Source organism: Arxiozyma heterogenica (assembly GCF_036370985.1).
Source record: "Arxiozyma heterogenica strain weizmannii chromosome Unknown scaffold_21, whole genome shotgun sequence".
Classification (NCBI taxonomy): Eukaryota; Fungi; Ascomycota; class Saccharomycetes; order Saccharomycetales; family Saccharomycetaceae; genus Arxiozyma; species Arxiozyma heterogenica.
This window is the reverse complement of record NW_027042674.1, coordinates 104,729-117,943: the sequence shown is the minus strand read 5'-3', so window position 1 is coordinate 117,943 and position 13,215 is coordinate 104,729. Positions and strand designations below refer to the sequence as shown.

The following is a 13,215-nucleotide window of genomic DNA, read 5'->3' as shown; positions in this document are numbered from 1 at the left end:
AAAAAAGAAAAATATTTCACCATTGCGAGTGTTTGAAGTATTATATCTATCTATTTTTGAGGTTTTATCTTTATATATTGGTCTCCCATGATCTCATGGTGCCATTTTAATATTTGATATTTGGCATAATATATGAGTGAACCTGAGCTAGTTTCAATGGATATTTTAGCAACTGGAAAATGATATTGAGGCAAAAAAATGTATGTTGCAAAAAATGCACATTCTTGGTCCTTCTTTTGTTTATCACTACATTTTAAATTTAAAGAATATTCTTTTGATTCACGGTTAAACTTGGCTGCAACAAAATTCCCATTTATTCTCAATGGGAATGGTCTTAACAAAGATGATAAAGGCCGTATCCCATCAAGATTGATGCGCTCGACCGAATGGCAACAGTATCCTAACTTTTCAATCCATTCATTTGTGCTGTCATCTAATTTTATAATATCACTCTTAAGAGTCATAGGATACTGTACCTTTGAAACCATGTTTCGATTCAAACTTATATCATCTTTACACCATATTGAGAAGTCTTCTTGATTCCAATGATCTCCGTATTCATGTGTGTTAACATGACAATAACACCATAAGTTAAATGACAGATTATTACTTTCAAGGGCATACATTATGGCATCCATGGCCTTTGTCTGTGAATTATAACAATTAGTTGGATCTTGAATAAAATATGATTTTTTATTATCCATATCAAATGGTATACCAATTTCACTGAATATGACCGGTACATTGTATCCAATATTAGTTGCCACTTCTTGTCTCATCGATTTTAATTGATTCTTAAATGAGTTCCGAATATTTTGTTCACCTATCAATATATTGAAACAGGCAGGTTTGCCCCTCATTATAGCGTATGTATTCACATTAAAATATTTATTCCAAGTTTTAAACATTAAAGAGTATCCATCATAATAATGGCATGCATAAACAGTTTTATCATCAATTAGTTCAGAATATTTTGAGCCCAAAATATTTGGTGGTTCTTTCAAGACTGGCGGTTGTATAAAAATAAAACGGTCATTATCAATCGATCTAAATTTTTTATATAATTTGGCATAATAATCCATGAAATATTGGTTTATAAATGTTCTTTCATCGATAATGGAATTGTCTATTGGATTAATATGAAAATAATTTGGTTTTAATAAATGGCCATTACTTGTCCAAACATCATGTAGTTTCCATACACATTGATATGGTAACCATTCTTCACCTCGTTTCCATTTGTACTTAATATCAACTTCATTCCGCTCCTCTTCAGTTAACCAACATTTCGATTTATTAGTCTTGATTTGCTTGGTGCCTTGCTTCATTGGTCCTAACAGTTTCAATCTGTAGTATTCAACTGCACAATCAACACCTTCTCCTAGTAAAAAGCTTTGCAGTGCAGTAGGTGTGGTTCCCAATTTTAAGTGTCTATCTGAAGAAAGTTTTCCAAGATTCTCCATGCCAATGTATCCGCTATTGGGTTCATTCATTGATTCCAATCCAATAATACAATTATCCGTGAATAAACAAGGTGCTGTTTCAAGACAGCGAGAATAAAACGTTATAACAGTGTCAATAAATTTATCTTGCAAATAATCTTGAATATTGACCCCATTAATAACGCATTTAGGTGCGAATGTTTTACCACCAAAAAACAATGTAAACATTGTCTGACATGCTAACCTGTAATAATTGGTAGTCCATAACATGGGCAAAATTTTTTTACTGTCATTAGACTCTCTTGCATAATCACTATGTAACAGTACAGCAGATGTATCGTAAAACCTGTTTGGTTGAAACCCTGCAGCATAAAGCGTCCAGAGTGGTGCCCCCGAGCCACCAGTGAATCTAGACCATACATCTTGGTGTGGATCCAAATATATGTACATTCCATTGTCGATCATGTGAATAGTCTTAAGCAAAGTAATTAAGTAATCCATATATTCAAAATCGTATTTTCCGGGACCGTCATGTTCCATAGATTCCCAAGTGAAGGGGACCCTAAGACAGTTGAATCCTAACGATTTTAGGCGAAAGATATGAGGTTTAACTTCTGTAATAGGAACAGGATGATTGATGAAACTGACTGATTCTTGATTCTGTTGGTTAAAATTTATAGGTAAATAAGTCGGATAGTTTGGATTAGAGGGAAATTTTACTGTAGGGTCAAAATTGACTCCTCGCAACTGTACTAAATTACCATTCTCATCGACAAACTCACCTTGTGAAGAAATACAAATTTTGGGTAGCATTCAACATGGACAGTAACACTAAGGTTTGATTCTTCTTTGTTCTTATAAATCTTTTTTCTTTTTTTATTTCCAATGTTAAGTTTTATAACCATAAATAAAAACAAAGTTGGTTAAATTCAAGTGCAAGTTAATTGAGTTTTCCTCCATTTTGATTATACTTTAAATGTATAGTTCATAGAATGATAGGATGTTAATCAATAATATTTAACGAAGTGATCAAAGAAAGTTATAAACGAGTAAATTTTGTTGATTTCCGTTTTAATTCCATATACATAATTTTGTTATATTACACTCTCGGCATATCAAGATGATCGATTCAACAATCTAATTAAATTGAAATATGTGCCTAACACTTTCAGATGCTCTCCAAATGTAGTGTTTCAGATATACAGGTGTATAATATGGCTTATGTCACAGTAAAATAATGACAATTGATATTTCTTTATCTATGTATACGACTCTGTATAAATATGAAACAAATACTAAAGCCCTAATGTTTTCTTGTGTTTACTCTACTTGGTTAAGTCAGAAAAGATTTTCAACCCTAGCCTCAACAAAATTACGCATTTTCGAGGTAACACTGATTGTGAATAAGTTTTTCCATGATAAATATTCCAATAATCAGCTCATTTGTGATGAGATTATTGCTGGGGGATGTTGAACACCAACTTTTCTCACAGTATATAATATATAATATATAATATAGATATTTTATTACGAAGCTCTGAAAGATTGAGGGTCCCTTTCAACAACTACTTTATTTCTTCTGAATCAACAGGCCCTAATCGCAGATAAAGAATCTCAGCAAAAGCATTGTAAAGTGATACGAAACCCCTATAAAAATATATTCTTTTTTCTTTTTTCCCATGATAATCGTTTAACTCCAAGAACGTTAAAAAAAAAAACTTTTGTATTTTATTTACTATTTCGTACAATTGCAAATTTTGTTCCAAAAAAGATAACGACACCAGCAGGATTTGAACCAGCGCGGGCAGAGCCCAAGAGATCACCAAACCACACAATTCGAGTCTCTCGCCTTAACCACTCGGCCATAGTGCCAATAAACTAACTTATACTAATTACAAGAATATATGTTGTTGTTAGATAAATAGAATTTTAGATAATGATTCAAAAAAAAAGGAATGTATTTTCTATGGCTATTCCACCATATATAAATAATGTTGGAATTTGGAGCCTTCTGCGTCCATGGTAATGATAGACATCATTAAGTTATAGATACTTGTTTTTGTTTTTATACTAAATACATGTACATATTTATTATATAGTGTATTCAGTATACATTCTTTTATTTACTTTAAGTTTTCTTTTAAAGTTTTTCATTTCTTTTCAAATCTTCGAAAGACATATTTGGTGACAATTAAAATGTTTTCCTGATATTATGTACATCTGTACACCACATAATATATAGAAAAACTAATTAAAAATAATTCTTATGAAAATGACAGTAATAAACTCTCATTTTCCAACAGTAATAGTTTATAGTAGTTATGATTTGAATAAAATGTTATTGGTTCACTCTTATTTTTGTAAAATATCTAGAGTTTGTAATTTTTTTTCTTTTTTTTGATGGTTTTTTTATGATTTTTCTTATTTTTCAAAAGATTTTACCAAAAATTTAGAAAATAAGAATTTTTTGTTACAACTCCAATGTCGTAATGAACAAAAAAGGTAAAAAAAATAAACACATTTTTTGCTAGTGAAAAAACTCATTTAAAATATTATAATATTTATATTATTTTCCATCAGCCCTGTTAAAAATTAACGCCTTTAGTTATTGGATAAGTAGCATACATTCTCAATGTTATATTAATATATGTAAAGTACAAATCTATGATTAAGTTTTTTGTTTCTTTTTATTTATATATAATATATAGGTGATGATTTATGAAAGATGAACAAGGGAAGAAATACGATATGAAAAAAGTATTGGCTTTATATATTTTCATATCTGGTACATCTCATTTACGTATGGTACCAAATTGTTGATAAGGTTTGTTTACATCTACTGATATGTAAACGATACATTCTCCACATTTTGTTAGCAATTCATACTTGCTAAAATCTAATTAATCTATCTATTAATTCCAGAACATTTGATTTCGACAATCTTCCTACAACTAATTGATAAAAAATAGATATTTACGTACTTAATAACAACAAACATTTTTAAGTTAACAATATTAGATAAAATTAGATATTTATATTTCAATAGTATATTAGTTTTTTTTTATGAAGATATATCTTATTTATTTTATATATAAAGAATAATATATAAAAATGAAATACAGAGTGATTATTAAAGCAAAATAGATAAATTAATAAATCTTACCAAATTAATTTTTTTTTCTTTTAGGTTTTAAAATTTGACCGATATCCTTGCATGATATATCCATAGGTAAAAAAAAATAAGTTTATATCAGATCTCAAACAGAAAGTCAATATTTTAACGTACGCTTTTCACTAAATATATATATATATAAATATATGTATTATCTATATTTCTATCACCTTAATTCCTTGCAAGTCAATTACGATCGTCAAGTAATTTAAAATTACTAGAAACTTTGGCGTGTATGATGAAATTTTTTTCGATAATCAATAAACATATTTTTTTCATTGTGCAAATGATCTTGATTATGGGTATCAATATTGTCCATTTATTATATTTTTAACTTATTTTACTATCAAGAAAAAAAACATTCAAGGATCCATAAACTCTAGTGAATGTTTCATCTAATATATCTTATAAAGCCTTAAAGTAAAGTAAAAAATGAAAAAAAATTTTTCGAATTGCAGATAGTTAAGGTTTCATGAAATATATATATGTATAGTCCTTTACAAAGTATAATATCTATGACCAATTAATATTCCTTTGCCACCGTGAAAAAAAAAAAAAAGATAATTGAATAATTTCACCACTTGCCAAACCCTTTGAATTTTATTCAGAGTTCCAGTTTGCAAGTAGTTGGCTCAATATTAAGGAAAAACATTGGCCCAAACAAATAGTCCAATGAGATATTCTTTTTCTTTTTTTCTTTTACTGGTAAACTAGGGTTTAAACAAAATCCTTTAAAATTCAGTTAAAAACATTATCTATTTGTTCAAAGCTCTGTCCTAATAGGGTGAAAAATATTTTCTTGTTTTTGCTACAAATATAAGAAATGATTGTTAACAAAAACAAAAAAAACAATGACCAGTTATGAACCTTTTTAAGGGTGGTAGTACTTACTTTGTATACACTTTATAATATGCGATTTGTCCCATTATTATTTATTCAGCTCTATTATCAGAACCGCTAAATTAACAATTTCTATACTTCTTCCCCAATTATCTGTTTTCGGTTTCGTTTTTATTCTTTTTTTTGTTTTTCGTTTTTTGTTAAGGGTCTGCCATAGCAGCCATATTTTTCAAATAAAAACTGAATTTTTCACTGTGGGGTTTGCAAACAAATTAGGGTTATTTCAAAACTGTTTACCAGACAAAGTTTGCCCTTTTTGTTAAGGATCAGACGACTTTGAAATCGAAATTGTGTCACTTTTAATGCAAGGTCCAAAAGAAATAGTCATTGACCATAAAAAGATGTCAGTCAAACAAAGAGAAAAAGTTTAATATAATACAAGCTTTCAAGTTCCCTTTCTATGTTACCATTGACGGACTCTTTTAGCTTATATGAGATTGTTTCCACAAATGTAACCAAAAGAACTTAAAGATACATGAAAGAGATGAAGGAAGAGAGAGGGAATGGAGAAGGCTGATTATTGCTAGGTCGAAATGTTGCTTTGAAACCTTTTTTCTTCCCTTCCCCCCTTTTTTTCTTTTCTTTTTCTTTTCTTTTCTTTTTGGTTTGGTTTAAAGTGACTTCAATTTCTATATCTTATTGCATTGAGAAGAAGATTTTAGGATAGTTTCTCTCAATTGATATAAAATGTCAATAGAGGGAATATAAGATTGATACAGTGACAACAATAATTATCAGCTATCAAGAATGAATATGAATGTGAATACGGACATGGACATGAACATGGATACGGAAACAGCTCTTCAGGCTGCTGTTACTACTGATTTAGCAAATATTACACCAATTCCCTTTGCACCTAAACATCTACACGGTTTACCAATCTTACAAAGACCTAGTTTGACTCCTGCTGAAAGACTCTATTGGGAAAATTATAACACTACCACTTTTTTCACAACTGATTTAGGAAAACCTAAGGCTTTACAATGCCATGTATCTACATTAATGTTATGCCTTTTATTAATATACCCAATATGCCTAGTGTATAATAATAATAATAAAAATAATGTGAAATACTATATTTCGTTTTTAACTTTAAATCAACTTTTGTTTATAATATCATTTATATCTTTATCTGTATATGTAGCCACTTTCCCCAATTCAGATATTTGGTATCCACATAACATTTATTTTAAAGTTTTCACTTTATTATTTATTTGCGTTACTATCCATTATATCTTTTCTTTCGTACTTACAAGATCTAATCTAATCATTTCTAATCTCAAAAATGAATATATTGCGTTAGATGATTTACATTTGAATACAACTGCTCTAACTACCCATAAGGATAATGATCATAGCTTTGATGATTTCGTGGAGCATGATATCGAATCATTAACACCACCCAATAATGGATCTACTGACCTACGTCATGGAACTAACTCAAATCTATCAAAACACACTTTTGACAACGATAATTCTTCGATTGGAATCAAAATTATGTATTATTTTGTGAATTTTTTCAATTTGCTCCTATTGCTATTTATGACTGCAGACTTTTGTATTGGACTGGCCATTGGGAATCTTTTTGGGAAAGAAAAAAGAATTTTTAATCTACTAGCACATTGGATTAAAGGTGGTGTTTTTGTTATCCTTGGAATTGTTTCATTAGGTAGGTATTGTGGTATTGGTCAGGAATATGGTTGGGCTTGGAACCCAATAATTTTCACTAAAAAACAACTTATTTCCGATGGATCAGCACCTAACATTCTCTTTCCAAGAGGTACTATCACAATGGAAGGCATTGAATCTGGATTAATCTTACTATATGGAAGTACAAATGTGTTTTTAGAACACCTGGCAGGTGCCGGTGGACCTTGGACAGCCAAAGATTTGCAACACGTGTCCATTGCATTTATGTATATTGGTACTGGACTATGTGGTGTATTGATAGAAATACAATTAAATAAATGGAGATTTGAAAAACACAAAGAGTTGTTCAAGAACCAAATAGAAGTTGGGGAAGAAAATGAAATTGTTGCTGCCAGCCCAGGATATTCTCCAAATCCATTCCCCACATTAACAATTTTTTGGACAGGTGTCTTAATGTCACAGCATGCGCAAGCCTCAAACCTTTCAACAAAAGTACATACACAGTGGGGACTGTTATTCTCTTATGGTTCATTTTTCAGACTTCTAACTTACTTAATATGTTATCTGAAACCAACAAATAATCAAAAACCAATAAGACCTATAACTGAATTAATTACCTCATTTTGTTTAATTTGTGGTGGGGTTATATTTATGGAATCCACGGATCAAGTTATTGAAGCAATGGAATATAGAGGTTTCACCTCTCTATTCACTTGTAATATAAGTGTTGGTTTAAGCATGCTTTTAATGGCTTGGCTAATGATTTTATACATGTGGAAGCAGAGATTAGCCAGAGAAAATAATAAGATTTGATGATCAACCTGAAAAAAGATATTGTTTTTTTTTTCTTTTTGTCCACTTATTATTAATGAATGCCGAATATATACTGATTATTCTCAACCATTGTTTTCTTTAGCTATTACAATACATTCTTTTTATTATCTTCATACAATATATAGAGCGCTCCGTTAATAATGTAGCTAACAATAGTAATAATGATGTAATTAAATCACGAAAAGCAACATACTACCAATAGTCAGGAATTATTGGCATGGTGCATAATAATATATGTGTTTTCCATATTATACAGAATAACTTTAGATAAATCTTTGAAAATAGAAAATATGTTCATTGGTCTTATTAAAGACTTTTTTGTATCATAAATAATGATAATATAAATATTTTCATGAAGAAGAGTGTTTCAGAAAAAAATAAATAAAAATAACAAAGAATTAATTCGTGTATATTTAAAGATTTTATTTGTGTATATTTTTAATAAACCAGAGCCTCAAGTTACTAATTTATTAACTCATGACGACGTTAAATATAAAAACCACTGCTCTTGGCGTCCATGTTAATGGCAAACATTGTCAAGTTATAAAAGCTTGTCCTTGTTTTAACTTACATATGTACATATCCTTCTTGTATTTTGAATGTAGCGTAAACTCATTCATTTCACACCTTCTTTTAAAGTTTTTCATTTCTTTTCAAATCTCTGAAAGATATATTTAGTGAAAAATAAAATGGTTTCCCATATATTATGGTACATCCGTACACCACAGAATATATAGAAAAAACTAATTAAAAATAATTCTTATGAAAATGTCAGTAATAAACTCTCATTTTCCAAGAATAATTATTCTTATCTTTTGATTACTTGTAATATCTACACAATGCAATTGTACAATTAATATAGTATAGAAAAGGCTACATTACTTGTTGTAATATAAAATAGTCAGATTCTTTTGTGTATTTCAGGGAAGCGCAAATAATATTAACAGTTATTCAAATAATCGAGACAGTAATCAACTATAGGCGATAATATAATTACTAAAACGGCCTTATATATTGAGCGGCTTATATCGAGCTAATATATTTATTTGAAGTTATTTATTTTGTTACTTGCTTGTTGTTCTATTTCTGTTTATATATAATATATAAATTATTTACAAAAAAAGTTATGGATGATGATCTTTTATCTCCAGAAAACGTTGTCCTTTTATGTATTTTCTGGAGCTCGATCGATTATTCAGATTAGTACATTAATGACTTGACTGATTCACCCTAAAATTTGTTACATTAATTCAGGAACACTAGTGAATTAGAAACTGCACCCCAATTCTCTAATCATGGTAATTAGTAATACACGTGGGACTTATTAAAACAATAGGTAAATTCTAGATTTGCCAAAATCTTATGTAATCTTAATGGAACTAATCTTTTTATTATACAGCATCTAATGTTGTAGCACGTGTATGGCTTATTAAAACAGTAAATAGTTCTGGATTCATTTGGAATCTTATATAATCTTGATGGTAATAACTTCTTCATTATACAACATTCCTAGGGTACGATACCAAGGAAATGGGAGTTTGGCCGAGTGGTTTAAGGCGTCAGATTAAGGTTTCTAAGGCCTAGTATTCTGATATCTTCGGATGCGCGGGTTCGAATCCCACAGCTCTCATTTTTTGCATTCATTGTACGAGTGCAACATTTCGCGATACAAAGGCGGTGTTGTGTAATTTTTGTAATAGATGAAAACCCTATTGCAAGGAAATACACTCTTCTAGACGCTAAAATAGATAGATATAGCTTGATTTGTTGTCTATATATGACATATAGACTATACTCTACATAAAGAGTAAACTAATATATACAGATATACAGATAAACATAGTTATATAAACAAGAAAAACAAAAGCGTCGTCGTCGACCAAGGCGTCCACAAGATCATTTATAGTGACATCAGGATTTCATATGTTACAATTTTATCTTTTTTACAATCGCTTGTTTTTGTGACATATACTGTCCTGATGTCTCTTGAAAAATAAGTTTGCAAACTCTTTAATCAAGGATTAGTTGACGTTCTTGTTTTTCTTGCATATAAACACACACACATATATATATATGTATATCTACACAATATGTACACTAGTTCAGTGTTTGTTGTACTGTTATAATTTATGCATCATACATAAACAATAAGCAAGAATCATTTTATCTAATTTTGCATTCTAAGAAGAGTACATCTCTCGTAGTAGATCTTTTATCTATTACAAATTTTATAAAATCTCTTGCAAGGCGTTATTTATTGTCCAAGATAAGCTTGCTTATGGCGTATAAGTTCAGAAAATGTAATATTTATTTTGAGAAGCCAGTGTGAGGAAGGTGAAAACTCTTTAATAGACAGACAGAAAAAAAAATAATATATACCTATATATATATATATATATATATATCCTGTATATCAACTATTTATATACAATTCGTTCATATGTTGGCTAATATACGACCTATTTTGGGAACAAGCTAGAAATCAACAAATTGGAATCACTTAATAAGGTTTGATCTTAACATTAGTATCACAGTTATAAGTTTAGAAGGAATATGTAAGTGACGAGTAGTAATCACTTTTGCAGTAGTTAAAAAGCATACCACAACTAATACTTTTTATGTTAAAAATCGTGTGAGACACAATACTAGTGACTCCGTTCCTTTGCGAGTCTTACCTTCTAATATCTTAAAGGAATACAAACAAATGTAGGGGGCAAAACAATGAAGACAAACTGTACACCTATACATCTTCTACAAACTGTGGAGGAGGCCACACTTCTTTTTGCAAAGTCGCCGCAACTAAGAAAATAAAGACAAACTGTGGAATCATGTGACCCACAGTCAAAGAGTGCAAGAAAGCGCAAAAAAAAAAAAGAATAAAAGAGTTACAAAAAACTGTGTAAATCACACCGCTATCAAAAAAAAAAATTAAAATGGTCCCCAAAAAAAGGGGTGGTGACAATCATACACGGAGGGAGGGCAATGAAAACCGACAGCGGATTTTTCTACTTAGTGGGTGGAAATAATGACTTAATGACTAAATCTGACTGAAAGCAAGAGAGAAACAGAGACAAGCAGAAAGAAACAGAAAGAGATAGAAAGGATTCTTCTCCCTCGTTTCACACCGTCCCTGCTGATTCACCTATTCATCCATCTTGTTGATTCATTTGTTTGTTTGTTCGTATACACAGTTCTAAAACAAAAGCAGCCAGTCTAGTCTTCGTTTCTGTGAAATAGGATGTGTGAACATACTATTATTGGAGAATGAGTACAGTAAGGTAGACTAAAGTCTCAACGCACTACCCCACAAACAATATCTAATAGTTTCTTCATTCTTTCTTATTTGCATCCTCTCGAGGAATTTTTATCTTTTTAATATATGATTTTAAACTTTAATCAAAGTGAAACCTCCATTTAATATATAAAAAGACTACAAATTTCTAACCCGATTTTGATTTCTTCTATTTTCTTTCAGCCTGATTATGTATAACAGTTACTACCTTTCTTATGTAATAATAATACATAACCCAGAACATCAAACAGAAAGTCATCCAACACCGTAGTAAAAAAACAAACAAACAAATAGTCAACAACATGCCATCTCATTTTGATACCATTCAATTGCATGCCGGCCAAGAAGATCCATCTGATCACGCTTTCAGACCAAGGGCCGTTCCAATCTACGCTACAACATCCTATGTCTTTAAGGATTCCGAACACGGTGCAGGCCTATTCGGTTTGAAAGTCCCGGGTTACGTTTATTCCCGTTTCCAAAACCCAACTTCCGCAGTACTAGAAAATAGAATCGCTGCATTGGAAGGTGGTGCTGCTGCTCTCGCCGTCGCCTCTGGTCAGGCTGCCCAAACCCTTGCAATTCAAGGTCTAGCCCATGCTGGTGACAACATCGTCTCCACCTCGTACTTATACGGTGGTACTTATAACCAATTTGCTGTATCCTTCAAAAGGTTAGGTATCGAAACCAGATTCGTCCATGGTGATAATCCCGAAGATTTTGAAAAGCTATTTGATAAAAGAACCAAGTGTGTCTACTTAGAGAGTATTGGTAATCCAAAGTACAACGTCCCTGATTTTGAAAAGATCGTCGAAGTTGCTCACAAACATGGTATCCCAGTAGTCGTTGACAACACATTTGGTGCCGGTGGCTTCTTCTGTCAACCAATCAAATATGGTGCAGACATTGTCACACATTCAGCCACCAAATGGATCGGTGGTCATGGTACTACCCTTGGTGGTTTGATTATCGATTCTGGTAAATTCCCATGGAAGGATTATCCTGAAAAGTTCCCACAATTCTCTACTCCATCTGAAGGCTACCACGGTACTATCTTCAATGAGGCCTACGGTAACCTTGCATACATTATTCATGTCAGAGTCGAGTTATTAAGAGATTTTGGTCCTTTAATGAGCCCCTTTGCTTCCTTCCTTTTATTACAAGGTATCGAAACTTTATCTTTACGTGCAGAAAGACATGGTCAAAACGCCCTTGCATTGGCCAAATGGTTAGAAAAATCTCCATACGTCGCCTGGGTCTCTTATCCTGGTCTTGAATCACATTCTCATCATGAAAACGCTAAAAAGTATTTATCTAATGGGTTCGGTGGTGTACTTTCATTTGGTGTCAAAGATCTTCCAAATGCCGATAAAGAGACTGATCCATTCAAATTGTCAGGTGCCGTCTTTGTCGACCATTTGAAATTGGCCTCCAATTTAGCCAATGTTGGTGACAGTAAAACTTTAGTCATTGCTCCATATTTCACTACCCACGAACAATTAGATGATGAGGCTAAATTGGCCTCTGGTGTTACCAAAGATTTAATCAGATGTTCTGTTGGTACCGAATTTATTGATGATATTATCGCTGATTTCGAACAAGCCTTTGAAAAGACTTTTAATGGTATTAAGCCAGAATAAATTATAAAATGATAGATATGAATACAGAAAAAAGAAATAAACAGGACAATAATACCTTATAAAAATACAAAATAATATATATATATTCCACTACATTTTCTCCACATATAGTAGTTATTGTTTTGCTTTTCTTGTTGCTCTCCTTTCCATATGTATCTGCATCCATACAAGTACCATATATATATATACATATATGTAATAGACATAACTTTTAATCTTATACATTATATCATATCAAAGAAAAATAGGCATAAGAGAAATAATAAATATATAACGTCATAATAA

The 13,215-nt window shown here is 31.0% G+C and overlaps 3 protein-coding genes and 2 non-coding genes across 5 annotated transcripts; 3 read left to right on the top strand and 2 right to left on the bottom strand.

The window, feature by feature from the left end:
• Positions 1-50: 50 nt before the first annotated feature.
• On the bottom strand, positions 51-2,255 carry EGH1 (hydrolase; the record flags this gene model as incomplete). Its single annotated transcript, XM_064859082.1, has 1 exon — positions 51-2,255. The coding sequence occupies one exon, from the start codon at positions 2,253-2,255 to the stop codon at positions 51-53; it is 2,205 nt and encodes a 734-aa protein (XP_064713891.1).
• Positions 2,256-3,217: 962 nt separating this feature from the next.
• Positions 3,218-3,314, bottom strand: PWA37_002519. The gene has a single exon. It is a non-coding gene; the product is annotated as a tRNA-Ser (tRNA).
• A 2,947-nt stretch (positions 3,315-6,261) lies between these two features.
• TVS1 (Tvs1p) lies at positions 6,262-7,977 on the top strand (the record flags this gene model as incomplete). The annotated part of the gene is made up of 1 exon (XM_064859081.1): positions 6,262-7,977. One exon carries the CDS (start codon positions 6,262-6,264, stop codon positions 7,975-7,977), a length of 1,716 nt encoding a protein of 571 aa, XP_064713890.1.
• A 1,553-nt stretch (positions 7,978-9,530) lies between these two features.
• Positions 9,531-9,628, top strand: PWA37_002517. Its single transcript has one exon. It is a non-coding gene; the product is annotated as a tRNA-Leu (tRNA).
• Positions 9,629-11,592: 1,964 nt separating this feature from the next.
• MET17 (bifunctional cysteine synthase/O-acetylhomoserine aminocarboxypropyltransferase MET17) lies at positions 11,593-12,930 on the top strand (the record flags this gene model as incomplete). Its single annotated transcript, XM_064859080.1, has 1 exon — positions 11,593-12,930. One exon carries the CDS (start codon positions 11,593-11,595, stop codon positions 12,928-12,930), a length of 1,338 nt encoding a protein of 445 aa, XP_064713889.1.
• Between the last annotated feature and the right edge of the window lie 285 nt (positions 12,931-13,215).